This window comes from Callithrix jacchus, chromosome 16 (assembly GCF_049354715.1).
Source record: "Callithrix jacchus isolate 240 chromosome 16, calJac240_pri, whole genome shotgun sequence".
NCBI classification, from domain to species: Eukaryota; Metazoa; Chordata; class Mammalia; order Primates; family Cebidae; genus Callithrix; species Callithrix jacchus.
In genome coordinates, this window is record NC_133517.1 from 27,702,805 (window position 1) to 27,723,730 (window position 20,926).

The 20,926-nt window shown below is 34.5% G+C and overlaps 1 protein-coding gene across 2 annotated transcripts in view; it reads right to left on the reverse strand.

Annotated features, from left to right (window-relative positions):
• Positions 1 to 20,926, reverse strand: part of TRPA1 (transient receptor potential cation channel subfamily A member 1) — a 68,330-nt gene that overhangs the window by 16,667 nt on the left and 30,737 nt on the right. For both annotated transcript variants that reach the window (XM_002759008.7, XM_078352628.1), the window contains 11 exons: positions 20,409 to 20,508; positions 19,638 to 19,738; positions 18,462 to 18,631; positions 18,212 to 18,376; positions 16,539 to 16,653; positions 14,051 to 14,217; positions 11,912 to 12,005; positions 8,735 to 8,794; positions 8,111 to 8,209; positions 887 to 957; positions 102 to 264 (listed from right to left, as the gene is read on the reverse strand). In XM_002759008.7, the coding sequence (XP_002759054.4) occupies positions 102 to 264; positions 887 to 957; positions 8,111 to 8,209; positions 8,735 to 8,794; positions 11,912 to 12,005; positions 14,051 to 14,217; positions 16,539 to 16,653; positions 18,212 to 18,376; positions 18,462 to 18,631; positions 19,638 to 19,738; positions 20,409 to 20,508 (1,305 nt within the window). The remainder of the gene's footprint in view (positions 1 to 101; positions 265 to 886; positions 958 to 8,110; positions 8,210 to 8,734; positions 8,795 to 11,911; positions 12,006 to 14,050; positions 14,218 to 16,538; positions 16,654 to 18,211; positions 18,377 to 18,461; positions 18,632 to 19,637; positions 19,739 to 20,408; positions 20,509 to 20,926) is intronic.

Here is a 20,926-nt window from a genome sequence, read left to right on the forward strand (position 1 = left end):
AATAAAGTCCTGATATGTCTGATTTATTATAAGTTTAGTAGTCTTAAGAAGAAATATATGTTTATAATCCTTTATTTTAAAAAGTTAAAATGTGAAATTACCGTGGTATCTAGTATTTCTGAATGATCACTAGTTTCATTGATGATTCCAGTTGAGTTGAAAGCCATTCCTGGTTTTATATTGACAACGAGAAAGGTCATAGGTATGAGACCAAGACAATAAGATCCTAAATTGATCATATGGGCTCTAAATCCATAAGCCATCCTACAAAAATATAAGCAAACAAGAATTGAGTCATTTTAAACAAAAATATTTATGTAAGATACCTGGGGGGAAAGTGGTTATAATCTCTTTCAGAAATCTCGTTGGTAAATTCACTGAATTCTAAGGAATGAAGGAAATCTTCTAATTCACCTTTTTCATTTTCAGAGAACTAATCTCAAGTTCTAAGCAAATTATGACTTAACAAACTAATAAAAGAACTGATATGTTAACCCATATAATCTGACAGCAATATGAGTGCTCTTTTTAGAACACACCTCATTCTTCATTGTCAACTAAATTTCAGGGTCCAGGATATTTCTACATGTTCTATATAATGATTCCTTTCCATGCCCCAACTATTTCATTTAATGTTACAGATAAATTGTAGGCTCTAAAGAGCTTCTTCATGTCTTATATGATAATTCCCTCCCACCCTCAAAATATTTCATTTAATGATAAACCATGCCAGATTTTTTAATACCAATATTTGCCTTACTTATTTTTTCAAAGTAAAAAACATTAAAATAACAAAAGCTAAAATGTTAAAATATAATCGTTTTGAAGACTTTTTAATAGATCTAATAGGCACAGCATTAAACAAGAAATACTATTCAATACCCACCATTTCATGAGTAAATATTCTTTACACACAGGATGATTGAGAAGCTCTATGCGGTTATTTTGTACCATTGCCTGAGAAATAAAAAGAATATTAATAAATAATCATAAGTAACTACTGAGTATAAAATAATCTTTTTATTGTCTGGTTTTAGAACTTTGTTTTGATATTGCAATAGTAACCCTTATTTTAGAACATTTGAAAAAATAAAAATTAGATCAATATTTTTAAAAAACAAATTAGAGAGAACCATTTTGTTCAGGTACAATTGTTTGATTCAGTCTGTCTCTTTAGACCTCTGACTTCTTGATCTAGCATAAGCTTTTTAATCTATTACAGGGTTACAACAGTAAAGGATATTAAAGATAAATTAGCAGAATTTACACCCTCATTCTGTCCTTGAAGAAATTCAGCCTTATCTTTCTAGAAGGATTTTATGCAGTAGAATACACATATATAGCTGTTAAATTGAATTAATCTAGATCATAAGTTTTCATTAGAGTTATTTGTGACTACTTGTATTTACTTAAAAATTAGTTTTTAATTATTCAAGAAATATATAAATAGAGGGACTGATGCCAGCAAGGTAGCAAAATATAAAGTCCCAGGTCCCCCTTCCTCCATAGAGACATGGAATTAAAAACAATACACAGACCATTTCCTTTGTGAGCAAGCAATCTAGAGCCTAGTTAAGGGGTTCCTGCACCCAAGGTGAGCATGTAGCCAAAAAGAACCATATCAAAGACAATAGGAAAGTTCATGGCCTTTACTTGCCATAGCTCTTCCCTCTGGCAAATCACACTGGGAGAAAACTCCCAAATCCTGCCTTCTCCCTGGAAAGAGAAAGAAAAGAGTGGAACATATCCACTGACTTCTGACTTCTAAGGGGCTGTCCAATGGAATGATTTTTATCTTGCCTGAATATAAGCTCTGACACTAATGGGTGCCAGGAAGGGATCACTGTTAACAAAGTAGATCAGTGAGACTTAGTCTAGCACCAGAGAAGATACTGTGTCACCGACAGATACTAGGCAGTGTCCCAGTATCACGACTTGCTACAGCACCAGAGATATAGGAGAAAAGAGACAAAAAAGCAACCACATACTGAAAACAATTAACAAAATGGCAATCGCAAGTTGTTTCCTGTCAGTAATTCTTTTAAAGATAAAGTGGTAAACTCTCCTATTAAAATACAAAGATAGACTGACTGGATGACACACAGGATTCAACTATATGCTGTCTACAAGAGACTCACTTTAGATATAAGAAGACAGGCTGAAAGTAAATGGATGGAAGAAGATGCTCTATGCAAATGAAAACCTGAAGTGAAAAGAAACAGCCATACTTACATCACACAAAATAGACTTTAGGACAAAAACAGTGACAAGAAACAAAGAAAGACAATATGTAATGATAACAAGGTCAACTCACCAGGAAGATACAACAATTATAAATATATACACACATCACATTAGAGCCCCCCAAAATATGGAGCAAACTTAGATAGAACTGAAGGGAGAAATAAGCAGCAACACAATTATAGTAGGAGACTTTACTACCTGACTTTCAGTTATGGATGGAACAATCTAATGGAAGATCAACATGGAAACAGAAGACTTGACACCAGCACAGATCACTTTACCTAACAGACATATACAGAATAGTTCATCCTCTGACACAACAGAAGAATAAACATTCTTCTCATGCTCACATAGAACATTCTCTAAGATAGACCACCATGTATTAGGCCACAAAGCAAGTATTTAAATATTTCAAAAGATTGAAATCATATAAAATATCTTCCTCACTACAGTGTAATAAAACTAGAAATCAAAAGCAGAAGGAAAATAGGAAAATCAAAAAACGTGGAAGCTTAACAACTCACTCTTAAACAGCAAATAGGTCAAAGAAAAAAATAAAAGAGAAATTTAGAGAATATCTGGAAACAAATGAATACTAATATACCAAAATATATGGGGTTCAACTAAAGCAATACTAAGAGGCAAGTTTATATTGGTAAACACCTAAGTTATAAAAGAAGAAAGATCTCAAATCTATAATTCCTTAAAACTCAAGGAAATAAAGAACAAACTAAACCTAAGATTATCAAAATGAAGAAATTAATAAAGATTAGAGCAGAGCCAGGCATGGTGGCTCAAGCCTGTAATCCCAGCACTTTGGGAGGCCGAGGCGGGTGGATCACGAGATTGAGAGATCGAGACCATCCTGGTCAACGTGGTGAAACCCCATCTCTACTAAAAATACAAAAAGTTAGCTGGGCATGGTGGTGCGTGCCTGTAATCCCAGCTACTCAGGAGGCTGAGGCAGGAGAATTGCCTGAACCCAGGAGGCAGAGGTTGCGGTGAGCCGAGATCGCGCCATTGCACTCCAGCCCGGGTAAGAAGAGCAAAACTCCGTCTCAAAAAAAAAAAAAAAAAAAAGATAAGAGCAGAGATAAATGAAGTACAGAACAGAAAAACGACATAAAAATCAATGAAACCAAGAGTTGGTTTTTTGAAAAGATAAACACAATTAAAATTTTATTAGACTAATTAACGGAAAAAGAGAGAATGATTTACTGGCTATGATACAAACAGGACAGGCAACTAAAGCAAAAATGGACAAATAGGACTATACACAGTTAAAAATTTCTACAAGGCAGAGGAAGCAATGACCAACGTGAAAAGGCAACCTATGGAATGGTAGTCAATATTTACAAATTATATATCTTACAAGAAGTTAATATCCAGAATACATAGGAACTCCTACAATTCAACAAGGCAATAAATAACCCAATTTGCAAATGGGTCAAGGCTACAAATAGGCATTTCTCCAAAGAAAACATATGAATAGTCAGTAAGCACTGTTGCTTATGACTACTGAATGAGAAGATTCTCAACATCATTCATTATTAGGGAATGCAGTTTAACACCACAATGAGATACCACTTCACATCCATCAGGATGGCCACTATCAAAAGAACAAAAAACAAGTATTGGTGAGCATTCTGAGAAACTGGAATTCTTGTGCCCTACTGGTGGGAATGTAAAATGAGACAGCCATGATAGAAAACAGTATTGAGGTTCCTCAAAAAATTAAAAATAGAATCGTCACATGATCCAGCAAGCCTATCTCTAACTGTGTATCTGAAGAGTTTAAAGCAGGATCTTGAAGAGATATTTGTATACCCATGTTTGCTATAGCATTATCACAATCATCAGAAAGGGAAGGCAACCCAAATGTCCTCAACAGACAAACAGATAAGGAAAATGTGGTATACACAGACAATGAAATATTATTCAGCCTTAAAGAAAGAAGTCTTATCACATGCTGTAACATGAATGAACTTTAAAGAGATTACAGTAATTGAAATAAGCCAGTCACAAAAGTACAAATACTGTAAGATTACACTTATATTAAGTACCTAAGGTGCAGAAAACTTATAGAAACAAAAAGTAGAAGGGTGGTTGCCAAGGGCTGGGAGAAAGATGAGGGAAGTTAGTGTTTAATAAGTACAGAGTTTCACTTTGTAACATGAAAGAATTCTAGACATCTCCTGAGTAACAATATGAAAATACTTACCACTACTGAACTATACATTTGAAAACAATTAAGACAGTAATTTTAACTTTATGCTTTTAGCACAAGTTGAAAAAAAAAAGAAATACCCAAATAAATTCTTCTTTAAATTACTGAAAAATTGGCATAGGCTGTAGTTGTCACCACATCCAAGCCTCAGTTCTGGGCAGAACTCCATTTCCTCAGTAGTATCACCATTGCTAATTTGTGCATCCTTCCAAATCCTTTATATTTCTATACATAAACATCCATTTTCAAAAACTCACATGTAGTTATGGAGAAAAAGGATAATTATTTTGTGTTTATGTTTTTACTCAAATTATGTCTTCAATTTACTTATTCAACCTAGAAACATATCAATGTTATATAAAGATTCATCAAGAACACTGTTTTTAAATACTGCTTAATATTCCATTATTTGGATATAGTAGTTTATTGAGACCTCCCCTTATTGATAAATACTACTATTGTTTCACATTTTATAATTAAAAATGATGCAGCCAAGATGGTCTTCTTAGCCCTTGGGGAAGTATATTTTTTAATTTGATGAATTATATATTACATTTCTATAAAATTCTTAGACATCATCCTTTAATTTTCTATCTTTCTCTCTGTTTTTAAAAATGTCCATCTTTCTAGATAGCTTTTAGATAGAAGTTGGAATTTCTAGTTTTAGCTTCCTTGTATTAACTTCGAACTTCCCAAAATTATTCTATCAAACAACTTCTAGTTTTTGCATTAAACACCCACCTACATTTTGAAAAACCTTATACTATAGTTTTTACTGTTTATCAGCACTGCATTAGATTTCCTCAATCTTAGTGTTCATAAAAATCTTTTTCAAAAGACTTTTTTCTTTTTCTTTTTCTTTTTTTTTTTTTTTTTTTTGAGACTGAGTCTCACTCTGTCACCAGGCTGGAGTGCAGTGGTATGATCTCAGCTCACTGCAACCTCCAACTCCCTGGTTCAAGTGATTCTCCTGCCTCAGCCTCCCGAGGAGCTGGGATTACAAGCATGAGCCACCACACCCAGCTAATTTTTGTATTTTTAGTAGAGATGGAGTTTCACTATGTTGGCCAGGATGGTCTTGATCTCTCCTGACCTTGTGATCTGCCTGTCTTGGCCTCCCAAAGTGCTGGGATTACAGGCATGAGCCACCGCACCCAGCCTTCAGAAGCTTATTTAAAATTTTTTATTATTAGGTCTACCTTCAAGAATTCTTGGTTAGTAGGGCTAAGATGGGCCTTAAGAAACTTCATTTCAACGAGAACCACAATAATTCTGATTCAAGCAGCCAGAGATTGCAGTTTAGAAACTACCACTGTGACAACAACAATGGAATATTTCCAGGTTAACCTTTCCTTTTTCAAATTTATTTTTACCCCAACCATTTGAAAAGTAATTGAGATAGATTTGTACACAATATGCTGGGGGAACTAAAGAATTCCTTGTTGCAAATATTCCTTATCAGCTGGATGCCCAGTGGAGCCCAAAAAGCCACATATCTAGCTATTCTGGGGGTGGGGGGCGGAAACCTGGCAGGATCTAACTATTGTTTTTGAAACCTTATCTAAATTTCCATGCATAATTGACTTTTTTCCATTGAAAATTAATGGTTTCTTCAAGTTAAAATAAAAAATATGGAAAAATATTTGTGAGAGCAATTCAAAATGTTACTATTAATTGTGTTTTAAAACACCATACTAGAGACACATACAGAAACTTGTTTTCCATGTGTCTTCATTAAAACAATCCTCTTATGTTTCTGAAATCTTGCAACTCTGCTTTTAAACTAATAATACAGCAAACCGACCCCTTGAGGCATGCAAGTACATTGTAAGTTTAAATATCTCCCAAATAAAGTAGAAATAAGACTTTACACTTTCTACAGTAGCTCTACTCTTGCATGCACCATTAATGAACTAGCTTTTCACTCACTCCAGTTTGTCTTAATCTCAGCATCTGATTTCTTATGTTCTCTATTTGGTCCATCTAGACTTTCGAATTTTCTGTGCACAATAATTTCTCCCAGCTGCCTTCTTGAAGAGCCCACTCAACTCATTTCTAACTAAAGCAAGGTTTCCTAAGCTATTAAGATGTCACAGAATCACGTGCTGGTTTGGTACCTAGTGCATTGCATTTATCTAAGTAAACCTACTTTATTTAAATTATACTTTGCCCATTGTTATGTATTGTCTATTTCTTTTTATATGCTACATATATCTTATTTCCTCCTATTCTTATTCTGATAATGGAGACAAAAATAGATACGTTTTCTTTCTAATAGAAGTATTATCTACTTTTTAAATTATAATTTAAAAACGTACATATACAACAAATTTTCTAAGTATAACTATAGAGTAGTTACTGTTAGATCACTGGGTTATCAACTATAATAGGAAAATATAACATACTCAAGGAGAGCTAAAGTGCTGACAGCAAAGGTGAGTCAGTTGCCATCACCAGTGTTTAGAGCATAAAATCCCCATGAGTTTGCATCCCTTACACTCCAAGTACTCAGTAAGCCTTGTAGGTTTAACTTTGGGTGATGGCTGCTGCCATGGTCTGTACCAAAGGATTCACTGTAGGGAAATGAATTCATTGAAAGTGAATGAAAATTCTTCATTGAACTAGAGCAGTGTTGTCCAATAGAACTTCCTGCAATGATGAAAATGTCTTCTACACGTGCAGTGCAATATGAGAGCTGCAAGCCAAATAGGCTACTGAGTACTTAAAATGTGGCTAGTGTGACTGACTTAAAAATAAACTGTTAACTTTATTTAATTTTAACTACTTTTTAATTTAGGAAGCCACATATGACTACTGCCTCCCATATTAGATACCACAAATCTAGACCAAAATTTGCAAATCCAGTCCTTATATATGTTTTGCTTTGCATGGACACAATTTTAATTTGTTGCCAGTATTTACACAAGTGTGGGCTGCTATTGCCACATAGAAATGATTTGTCGAACTAGTAGTCACTGTCCTTTTAACCAGAAGCCTAAGTTACTCATCTGTTACTATTTTCTCTGTTGTTATTTCAGTTTGAGACCTTTGATTTAGACTGAAAGGGATCAAAAGCATGATTTTCATTGCTTCATTGGCTAGAAGTGTAAAAGCATCTTTTAATTAATAGCTTCTTTTTAAAAAGTTTCTTGAGAAATTCAAGTTAATGTTGTGTCTTCAAAGCCTACTTCAAATTGGGTCATTCCTCTGGAATCTAAGAACCTCTGAATGGTCAGCGTTTACCTTGGATCCCAGCAGCTGGCCGAAATTAGAAGCTGTGGCTGTGAAATATCACCCCTTGCATTTTCCTGTGGTTTACACTGGAGAAAACTCTGAAATATGAAGGTAGATAGGGGTGGCAAGCTTTACCTGTGTTGTCCAGGGTTTATTTTATTCTGTATTGGAGCAGGCCTTAAGTGACCATTAGAAATGTAGTGTAGAACTTTATAGCAATTGAAAAGAAAAGATTGCTTTCTTTATTAAAAAATAGAAGATTGAGTCACATGGCAGACCTAGACATAGAACTGTAAAACTGGAATTCTCTCCATCCATCAAGTATTGAAATGTTTTAGACTACTGTATCAAAACATTTTAGAACCGAGCTAGAAACTACCTAGATAATGAAAACATTGAACTTACATTGAGGGCTATAAGAGGTTCATAAGTAATATCCTGTGTAGGTGTTGTTTTTCTGGTGAATTCTAACGGGCATTGAAGATATTTAAAATTATACTCGATCTGTAGAATATATTTTTTAAAAGTACAGTTAGTCAAGTATAGAACCCCAAAAATCATTCCTGAAAAATCAAATACACAAGTTTACAATTCTGCTGAAAATTAAGTGATTTGAACAAAGTTGAGTTATTTCAAGTGGAGAAAAGAAATTGTTATTGAATATTGATTCTAAAAATAAATATCCTGAAAGGCTGTTATTCAGTTGCTTTATATCTCATAGGCATGGAAAGAGAGTAATTCTCAAAAGATCATTTAGATCTCTTAGATCTTCATTATTAAGGAAGAACTAACCAAGGAAATATAAAGACTAGAAATAACACTAAGTGATGCCATTAGAAACTATTAAAATAATAGGGGAAAACTGAGGAGAAAATTGAAATATTCTCTCACAGGTAGATAATATAATAACATGATAAATGAGACCAATACTTCACAGTAGATTACAGATCAATAGTAACAATATTTTTAATATTTTTCAAAGAATTATAACAAAACAAGTTTCAAATTATGATGATGAAATGAACTTACATAGTAGTCTCTGCAGGACTTGTCCTCTGTGGAAGGCAACATGCAGAAATCTAAAAGTACCTTTGAAACAGAAAAACTAGCTAAGATACTGGGCAGTACACTAGATATTAGGAAGGATTTTATCCTATTTCTAAAATAACACACAAGACACATTTCCTTTCCTTGGCTTCTTGCATCTCAAGAATAAATTATAATATATGTCATTCAGAAACAAACTTTTATTTGTTTATTTTTATTGCATTTTAGGTTTTGGGGTACATGTGAAGAACATGCAAGATAGTTGCATAGGTACACACGTGGCAGTGTGATTTGCTGCCTTCCTCCCGTTCACCTATATCTGGCATTTCTCTCCATGCTATCTCTCCCCAACTCCCCACCCCCGACTGTACCTCCCCTACTTCCCCACAGCAGACTCCAGTGTGTAGGGCTCCCCTCCCTGTGTCCATGTGTTCTCATTGTTCAACACCTGCCTATGAGTAAGAACATGTGGTGTTTGATTTTCTGTTCTTGTGTCAGTTTGTTGAGAATGATGGTTTCCAGGTTCATCCATGTCCTTAAAGTTTAAAATAAAAAATGTTACAAATACCTCTGCGTGCCTCAGGAATACCAAGTGATTCAGACAAATACATGTGCTTGAGAATAAAATTGCATGTACTCAAATCTGAGTAAGAGATATTCTACTAATTGTGCCTAAGATTTGATGTCTTTCTGGGCTTTTAGAGGATATATAGATTATAGGTTGAGCAACCCTAATCTGAAAATATGAAATTGAAATACTCTAAAATCCAAAATGTTTTGAGCACACACATATTGCCACAAGTGGAAAATTCTACACATAAGTACTTAATACAAACTTAATTTTATGTGCAAATATTACAAATTTTATATAAAAATTATTATAAATATTATATAAAATTACCTTCAGACTATGCTTTTAAGGAGTATATGAAACACAAATGAATTTTGTATCTACCCTTGGATTCCATCCATATGATATCTCTCTCTCTCTCTCTCTATATATATATATATATACATATACATATACATATATATATATATATATGTACACATATGTGTGTGTGTGTGTGTGCAAATATTCTGAAATAATCCAAAACACTTCTGATCCAAAATAGTTGGGGTAAAGCATAGTCAAACTAATTCCTTTGTTCAGTACCTTAGAGTGACAACTTATTGTTCCTAATCAAGATGTTTCATCCTAACAATGGAGTCTTTTATGGTTTAAGTTCTATCTTCTGAATTTCCCCAGCCTGGAGTAATGTGCTTGTTTCCATTCCTCATTTGCTAAGCAACATGGAGAGAGTATGTGTTTAGAGAGGGGTGCACAGGATAGTGGGGGTAGATATTGTAGTGAGAAATACATGAAGACCCTCTAGATACTTAACTCAGGGAAAGAACACTTATGGGGTCATTAGAGCCACCCCTATGGTGTGTGGGAACAAATGTTTTTAGGGAGCTGTGTAAACAATTCAAGACACCCCAAATCCAGTGGTCCAAATTTATGATCCTGAGAAAGAAATACCACTTAAGCCAGGCTGCTCTCTTGGAACCAAGACTGGACACAATACCCCTTATAGCCCCATCAAAGCATCTAGGACCTCCTGGGGTATCTGGTGAACTCCACCTGCATAACTTGAGGGTAGAGGGTCAAACTATATCCAGGGGAATAAACAGGGCCCTGGCTGGTCTCAGGTTTCAAAGGGACTAAGAAAAATTACAAGGAAGGTTCTGTTGGTGACTGGATGGCAGTACTGGGGGCCACGAAAAGCATCATGAAAAATAAAGACAAGACTAGCCAGTAGTACTGTGCAAGGTAGAAACAGGCAGGTCTGGTTTTTATGGTTTGAAAACTTTATGGTTATCAACATAAGCAAAATAAAGGATGGGCTGCCTTGGGTGAGGGCGGCTGAGATTTCAAGAGGAACTTTTCAGAAATGTTGTATAAGTAATTCAAATGCACTATGTCAGGCTAAATTAAAACATTTAAGTTTATTTATTTTGTTGAAAAGTAGCCACAATATGAAAATAATAATGTCATTATAGACAATTATCTAGAAAATATAGTCATATAAGGAAGAAATTAAGTGAATCCTAATTTGATAACAGATAATTCTTATTAACATTTTGGTATAATTTCAACTGTTTATGTTTCCAACATTGTTTTACAATTATAAATAATGTTGTAGGAAACACTCTATAAAAATCTGTATCTCTGATTATTCATTAAGACAAATTTTAACAACTGTAATGACTGAATAAGAAAGTCTGAGATTGTTCTCAACCCTGAGCATTTACGTGTCTTTTGATGCATGTAGGCACCTAAAAAGTTACCTGTGTGCCATTTGTGTACTATCTAGCTCCAACTTTCATTAGGCATCATAAAGAAAAAATGCCCAAAATATTTAGTGCACAGTAAGTCTTTGTTCAATAAACAAAAATAATAAATGCTAGTAGTACTAATAACCACATAAGCAGTATAAAATCAGTAGGAGGTATATTATGTATGAACCATTATCCTTAGAACTTTATATATTTTACCCCCATTTTTGCAATCGCTTTGTAAGATCAGTATCAGCATCATTTCAGAAATAAAGAAAACGGAAAATAACGCTCAAAGAAGTGAAATGACTTGCCTAAAACAACACAGCAAAAGGCAGCACAAGGATTAAATCCCAGGACCTCCAAAAGGTACCAAATCTGGTCTTCTATTCCCTGTGTCACTATATCTTACTGCCTCCTGGTATATCTTACTTTCCTCCTTAAGGAAAGCAGGAAAGTATCCTGATTTCAAATATTAGCAATTTATGCAAATTTGAAACAACAATAGCATGCATGACAAGCAAAATATATATGAAGATTTTATTCAGCTAGCAAACACCAGTTCCTAGACTCTCTCATAGGTGTAGATTGTCTATATAAAAATTTAGCATATTATTCTGTATTACATATGATAACTAGTAGGATTCTTTAATCCAAGAACGCCTTCCTTAAATAGTTATCATCTAACTTCCCTTATGGTCTATGGAAAATGAGAAGCTTTATTTAAAGATGGAAATTATTATTATTATTATAATTATCAGGTTGTGATTACAACAATAAATCCTCATATCATATATGCCAAGCATAAACACAGGAAGAGTTTTGCTTTAGAGAGTTTACCTTCATGCATTCAGGGAGGTATTCTATCATTTCCGTGATTGGACATTTATTGCCTGGAGAATTATGACAAAAAACCTTAAGACATTCATCCCATCTGTAAAAAATAAATAAATAAGCACAGGTCATCCTTCTGTTCTGTACAACAGCTAAAACTCAAGATTATTTCTTTAGGAGAAACCAAAATTTAAGCTTATTCATGAACTGTAATGCTTACTCTTGGTTTCAATGGAACCAACATGTAAATCAAGATCAACCCAGTAAAATGGATTCTTGTCCATTATTGGATATTAGGAATGTGGGCAAATTTCAGAATGGCTGTTATAATCATTGGTCTGTCTCTTTATCTAAATGCCATTCAAAGAAGCTGGGACTATATCTTCTTTTTCTCCTGAAGTCATGAAATGGTAAGTACTTATAGAGCTGACCACATTGGGTAGAGATTCCATGTTCACATACCTACACCATCAGTGTAATACTGGGCCCAAATTTAACAACTAATACATGTGTACATGCTGTATTGAGTTAAACTACAAATTAACACCTGTAAAGTGCATTGAAAAGCACAGCCTCCGCCAGAACACTCCAATTTTGCCCATTTTCTTCATCACCATCCAATTGAACAGGGTAAGAAGGGGCTTACCATACCAAAGAGGAACTAAATCTGTGGCAGGTGGTGGCAAAGAAGAGCCCATTCATCTTCTAGATCCTATCTAATTTTCTGTTACACTCTATCAGTAAAGTCCATCTAATATATCTACATTATCAAAAGAAAAGTTTGGGTTGAACACTTTCATTAAAATGTACTTTAAAGGGATGATTAGTAGGAGATGTTTTTAGACTGCTCATGCTCAAAAACACAGACTAGATCTGCCTTGAATATGAGATTGTTCACTCTGTGTCCACAACTAGGTGACACTGGGTCCTTGTGCATATCTATCTGTAATTATTAAAGAAAGTGATATTTTAAAGTTATTATGAGAAGCAAGACAAAGTATCGTCTAACTTCATCATTAAAATTCCTTGGAGTATGGTTTAGAAACCATAAAGATTATGTGTTAAGAGACATCCCATTACAGGGCACTGATAACTACCTGGATTTACGTTGGGGAATATTTTGACCAGCATCCAGTTTTAGGGTTTCTACTGGCACGTGCCATGAAAGTTCAGGTAGGGCAGTGCAAAGTTTGCTTGACAATGACATGGTTCCAGACACTACACATGCCTGAACCCCTGGAGTCTGACAAGAGTACTGTGAAGCTTGGTTTTATGTACTCATATTTTATTTTTTTAAGAAATATAAACTGGGCTGGGCATGGTGGCTCATGCCTGCAATCCCAGCATTTTGGGAGGCCAAGGCAAGTGGATAACCTGAGGTCAGGAGTTTGAGACCAGCCTGACCAATATGGTGAAACCTCATCTAGAAAAAGAAAAGAAATATAAACTGAAGATCAGAGAGGTACCTGCTGTCATCCAAAAAATTTACTTATAAATTTAGGTCGACATTTAAAAATAAATAAAGGACTCTAATTGGATTGTTTGTAATACAAAGGATAAATGCTTGAGGGGATAGATACCATTCTCTATGATGTGATTATTATGCATTTCATGCCTGCATCAGAACATCTGATGTACCTGATCAATATACACATCTACTATTTGCCCACACTAATCAAAAATAAAAAGGACCAGGCACAGTGACTCATGTCTGTAATGCCAGCACTTTGGGAGGCTGAGGTGGGAAAATAACTTGAGCTCAGGAGATCAAGACCAGCCTAACTAACATGGGGAAACCCCATCTCAACTAAAAATACAAAAGTTAGCTGGGCATGGTGGCTCAGCTACTTGGGAGGCTGAGACACGAGAATTGCTGAAGCCTGGGAGGTGGAGGTTGCAGTGAGCAGAGATCACGCCACTGCACTCCGGCCTGCACGCGACAGAGCTAGACCTTGTCTCAAAAAAAAAAAAAAAAAAAAGTTAAAAATTAAAAACTTTTTGAAAAGTGATGTGAACAACTGATATTTTAAATTTTGATTAATGACTGAAACTCATTTCTTTTCTTTCCTTTTCTCTCAGACTTCAAATCATCCCCGACACCAGAGAACACTTAATGACAGTGGGCAAGAAGACATCAGGAAGTACCTTTTGCTCCTGATGGTCGTAAGAACTACCTCCTTCCTCTTATTGTGAAGTGCAACGTGCAAAAAGGAGGCCTGCTGCTTGTTCAGGACTATGTCAGCATTGTGGCTCAGAAGAAGGGCAACGGCTTTGGCGTGGCCTTCCCTTGCAGCAAAATGAAGTGCAGTGTTCTTTTGAAGAAAAACAGACACAGAAGATGTGGTGACAATGCCTAATCTTCCTTGTTTCACTGCTAAACAGCTTAAAAGATCTTAGCAACACTAACTATTTAATACCAAAATATGTAGCATTTAAAACTGGTGTTCAGAATCAAGCTTCAAAATAATGAATTTATAGTGAGTGTGCATGTGTGGGGTGTGTGTGTGTGTGTGTGACAGAGAGAGAGACAGAGAGAGAGAGAGAGAGAGAGAGAGAGAGAGAGAGAGAGAGAGAGAGAGAGAGAGAGAGAGAGAGAGAAAGGAATGAGCAAAGTCTCCAAGAAATATGGGACTATGTGAAAAGACCTAATTTACGTTTGATAGGTGTACCCGAATACAACGAAGAGAATGAATCCAAGCTGAAAAATACTCTTAAGGATATTATTCAGGAAAACTTTCCCAACTTAGCTAAGCAGGACAATATTCAACCCCAGGTAATACAGAGAACACCACAAAGATATTCCTCAAGAAGAGCAACCCCAAGGCACATAATCATTAGATTCACCAGGGTTGAAATGAAGGAGAAAATACTAACAGCAGCCAGAGAGAAAGGTCAGGTTACCCACAAAGGGAAGCCTATCAGACTTATTTACAGCAGATCTCTCTGCAGAAACCCTACAAGCCAGAAGAGAGTGGGGGCCAATATTCAACATCCTCAAAGAACAGAACTTTCAGCCCAGAATTTCATATCAAGCCAAACTAAGCTTCACGACTGAAGGAAAAATAAAATCTTTATGAACAAGCAAGTACTCAGAGATTTTATTACCACCAGGCCTGCTTTACAAGAGCTTCTGAAAGAAGCATTACACATAGAAAGGAACAACCAGTATTAGCCTTTCTAAAAACATACCAAGAAATAAAAAGCATCAACATAAAGAAGAATTTACATCAATGAATGGGCAAAACAGCCAGTTAACATCAAATGGCAGTAATCCTAAATTTAAATCGACTAAATCCCCCAATCAAAAGATACAGCCAAAACCCAATGGTATGCTACATCCAGACCCATTTCACATGCAAGGATACACAAAGACTCAAAACAAAGGGATGAAGAAACATTTACCAACCAAATGGAGAGCAAAAGTAAATAAATAAATAAAGAGCAGGAGTTGCAATTCTCACATCTGATAAAATAGATCTTAAAGCAACAAAGATATAGTGGTAAAAGGATCAATGCAACAATAAGAGCTAATGATCCTAACACCCAGATACATAAGATCTATAAAGAGACTTAGACTCCCTACACTCCCACACAATAATAGTGGGAGACTTCAACATCAATATTAGATAGATCAACAAGACAGAAAATTAATAAGGATATCCAGGACTTGAACTCAGATCTGGAACAAGTAAACTTAATAAACATTTATAGAACTCTCTACTTTAAATACACAAAATATACATTCTTGTCAGTACCACATCACATCTACTCATAGGTTTAAATGAAATATTGATTGGCCATTATTAAGCACAATTATTGGCAGAAAAGAGGTTTTCAACACCCATTTTCAGAATAAAGCAACATTCCCATTCTCTCTCCCTCTTTTTCTTTCTCTTTTTTCCTCTCCTTCACTCCTTTTTTTCTTTCCTTCTCTAAAAAACAAAGACAGAGAGAGAGAGAGAGAGAGAGAGAGAGAATGAATTCTGAGGCATTTGTTTTGTGTTGTTTTCGACAAGGACAAAGGGTAAGCTTTTCAGGGTAAAGATGTTGGGTTGAACACAGAAGAAAATACTCCTGAGATTGATCATTTGGAGAGCAGTGGCTTATAGATTTGGGGTTTCCTAAGCTTATAAAAGTTTTTAAAAATCACAGACTGTTATAAGTTTGCCAGTTTTTAGTTTCCCCACATAAAGACTTTTTTTTTTATGAAAAGGCAACAAGAATCTTCTATCTCCATCATTTTTATTTCAATACTTTCTCCCAAAGAAGGAAGGACATAGTTGCACAATAAAGGGCAGCATTTCAAATCAATACACTTCAAAACAACACTTATTTTAATGAAAACTCACTCATGCCTTCATTTATCTGGGCCTAACAGAGTAAAACTTCACCATCAACTCACAGTGGCCTGTGGACCAGCCTCTGTGAGACTAGGGGTTTTCTCAACATTCATCCAGCCCTTGGTATTCTCCCATTTCTGTTGCCTTTTGACTCATACTTCAAGAGTCCACTTGCTAAACACCCAACAAAAAAGTACAAGGAAGGTAAAAGGTGTCTAGGAGGATTTTCTGGCAATGTTGGAAGTTTCTGCTATGCTGAAATTTTGGGTAAGTGTGAGGACCACAGTACATACCCCATCTTCATCCAGGCGATCTGTGCACTTCAAATTAGTATCAAGAATGACCTTCATGGTCTGAGTGTACCCACCCACAGATGCATGATGCAATGCCGTCCAGCCATTGTGGTCACTGGTAAAGAGTTAAGAAAAGATGTGTGCATACACTTAACAGATGACAAGTGGGATGGGATTCCACTTGGTTCATTCTAGGTAAATCTGATGACAAAAAAATGCATTGAGATCTGGCAACTAAACATTTATAAAACATTTGTGATAAATGAGCTAATTTCAAGCTCAGTGATCTTAAATAACCTATTTCTAATGTGATTCACACTATTTTTTATTTAGTGGTTTAAAATATGAAAGTATATAAACATATTACCAAACGCTTTGGGGTAGAAGTACACTTAGTGTGTCTGTGTCATACATAATTTTTTCAAAGCTATAATGAACATATATCCATCAATTTAAATCTTGTTTTACTATTTCATTGAACATTGTATCAAAAAAAACCTTTATGAAGTAGTGTTAGTCTTTGTGGTCAATAGTTACTGGTAATAATACTAATAATATAGTACATGGCTATAAGATACTTAGCTTAGTTTCACTTACTATTCTAAGATTTCAAATCTGAAAAACTTTCCTCTTGTGCTCTGAAAGATGCTTACCCAATTGCTTCTGAAAAGGTTTATCCTTTTTCACAGAAATTCAAGATGTAAAGACAATGAAGACTTGTCATATTAGTTATCCTTTTTTTCGAATTAGACAGAAAAAAATTCCCTACGCTATTTAATTTCAGTGCTAGTGAGCAGATGTTTTAGGGTGCAAGAGCTATGTTGCTATTTCAGTTATGGTGGAATTAAGCAACAGCTGTCTGGTCTGGGTCTAGTGGGTCTCCTTTGCAGGTCGGTTGCTTGGTGTTTCCTCGTAAACCAGAAGAAATTCAGAAAACATTCATTTTTGCAGCTATAGCACCAATTTTGCTGGCATTAACAATCTGGTAAAGATATGTGTTTTGGAACATTCACCTACTAAGTTCTTTGATACTGCTGTGATAAAATACCAAATGAAAAACCACTATAAAATGTTTTCACTATTTTCTTTTTTACCACAATATCATTAATTATGCCATATATTTTATTATGCTTCCATATTTTAATTTGGTTTTGTTTCTTGTGCTTGAGGTCACTTAAGTATGATGAAATTCAGAAATGTTTTACTATCTCCTGTTGTCACTTAAAGGGAGAATTTTATGTCTACCATTCATCAGATTGAATGAAAAGTAGAGTATTTGAACTTATATGCTTTGTGCGTGAGTGTACATGTACACACACACATACACAACCACAGCTTTGTATCTACATAGGAAGATGGCAGCATGATGAGGTAAAATACGGGGAACTGCATTTCAAAGGTTCTGAGAAACAGTCTACACAAAGCCACTTACTCTGTGATCTTGAACAAGCTTCTTCAACTCTATAAACGTCAAAGTCTTTGTCAGTTGAAAAAAATACTGACTTCCCTTTCAGTATTTTCAGAACTTATATGTGTTTTGATGATAAAATAAAATGGATAAAAGTACTTAGTTAGATGCAAAGTTAGAAAATATAATTTAAAATATGATGAAAAAATAGCCTGAAAATAGCAAATTAAAGAGACTTATAAATTCTCCAATCATATATCCTCACCTGAGAAACAATGCACCTTTTTTCAGAAGAAGCTGAACTACTTTTTCATGTCCATTCTTTGCTGCCAGATGGAGAGGAGTCATTCCATGAAGGTCCCCTTCATTCAGAAGCCTTGTATCAGTTATGTCTTGTAGGAGCCTCTGACAGGTATTGATACGCCCATAACTTGGAAAAAATTAGGTTTCATATTTTCAAAGCAAATATTAAACAGAAAGAAGACATGTTCATACATTGCTAGACTGACTCCTACCTGGCTGCAAAATGCAGAGGTGATTTTTTATCTTTGCTTTTGGAATTAATTGACACATTAAAGCCAAGAAGGTTATTTACAGAACCAGGGCCCCCCTGTCTACATGCATAATGTAGAGGGGTACACCCATCGTTGTCTTCATCCATTACCAGCTCTTTGATGTGTTGCATCTACAGAAAAAAATAATGTTATACAAATAACTCTGCTACTATGTTAATTTGATGGTTTTCAAACTATTCTGTAGGAAAATATTTTTCAACAAGGAACAATATGTTCCTTGGAGCCAAAAACATAAAAAATCTAAAGGATTCTAGAGTAAAATAAATTTGAATGAAGTTGAATGCTCTGTCTCAATGTAATCTACATTACCATATTAAAGGATCTGAGAGATCCTGCAAGTAGGAAAATGTACTTAACATTTTTAACTCAATATTTTTTCAAACATATTTGATCATGGCTTCCCTCTGTCCTTCCTCTCATTTCCTCCCACCCCCAAATAACACCCAACAGCTTCATGTTAATATGTTCTGTTAGACAAAACGAATGGAATGTTAACATTAGGTTTACTTTATCTTTTATATGTATAGTAAATAAAAAATGAATGATAAACTAGTATCCTAAGCCTATCAATTAACATTCTGCTTTTTAAATATTCAAATACATATATAATTTTTATTGTTTATTAAAGACTGTGACAATATTGAAATTTATTTATGATAAAATATGGTATATTTCATATGCATGTGATAGTCATTCAGTAAGTATTAGCTGGTGAATATAAATACAAAAACAATGCTTTCAACCTCTCCTCAGCAAATTAAGTATGCTGAGTAATTTTTCTTAATTGATAGTGGAGTATTGATAATTCATTCTCATACTTGGCATTTCCACTGATATGCGAATCATAATGGTCAAAGAATGAAGAAAATCGAACTAATTAAGGGTGTATCTTTATCATAGATGATTGTATATGAAACAATCTCAATACAATTATCATCATCATCACCACCACCATCACTGTGTTGTAACTAAATATTCAAATATGTCATCTTTATTTTAAAACATTTTTAAAATTCCAGAATCAGTTTACATAATAACAAAAATTATAATAAACAAAAGTAGTTTATTTCCTGTTGAACCCAATTCAGTTAATGGAAATCCATAGATATACATTACCTGCATAAATTCAGGTCGCAGATTTTTTAATCCATAAGGGTGTTGTACAGTTAAATGCAGAAAATTACGTCCAAAATTATCTTTTATATTTACTTGGGCACCTAAAAAAATCACTATGTAAATATAAATTCTATTCATTTATTTAAAGCATTATTTATGTGGATTTTCAACTTACCAAAAAAATTTTGACTTAAAACATTGTTGGCCTTTAGTTTACAGGAAATCGTGTTTAGATGAGAAAACTAAACATATTTAAAAATGGGTTTACCTTACACTGTGTCTGTGTGTCAGTGATATAGAAAATATGTGATACATTACATTAGTACATGAGGCCTTACTTTTTAAAGCATAAAATATAAATATAGAAACATTAGCGATAAAGAAAGAAGAGAATAACAGAGAAGAACACCTCACTTCTTTCTTATCAGAGGCCCAGGTTAGAATCTAAAATGGGGATAGTTATAGTTCCTACATCACATAGGACTGATACATTGAAAGAAGGTTGATTAAAAAGGTTTGGCAAATGCCTGGGGCATAACAATTGCTTTATAAATGTTACCTATTGTTCTGAAATTATCTTTTCAAAAATTTCTCCCTTACTGAACTAAAAATTATTCTAGACATGAAAAGTGTTCTGCTTATCTTTGTATTCACAGCACCTGGCCAGGGCCTGACACACAATAGATGGTGGCAGACAATGAATGTTCATTTGGTATACTATGAGTGTTCATCTAACCAAATTGAGTAGTACTTCCAAAGACCTCTTAGTACCTTTAGAGAGTAGCAAATTTACAACATTCCAAGATGCAGAAGCAGTTGCTAATATAAGTGGAGAGCGTCCTTCAGAATCGATGCTATTAATATCTGCCCCCTAAAAATCAAACAAGTCATTCAACAAAGAGTTTAGAAACAGATAATTCAGCATATTGAAATATCTAACTAATGGTAATTCATTGATAGAGTGTCTATATTATGGCTAGCACCAATGCATATGGCTAATTATAGAATGATTTGAAATTTTTCCATAATTCACATGTTGTATCAACAGAAATCAAGGACTTTTATAATTTCAACAAGAAACTATTACCATATATTAGACTTTTTAAAGACACCTGGTAATAGCTCTAGTTACTACTTGAATCATAAAAATAATATCCTTTTACTTGGATCAATTGTTTAGTTTCCACTGTAAGAAATAATTTTTAAATGTCTACAATTCTAAAAGGCTTCCAAATTAATTGCACATATGATTTAAGAAACAGTCACTGCTGGGTGCAGTGGCTCACGCC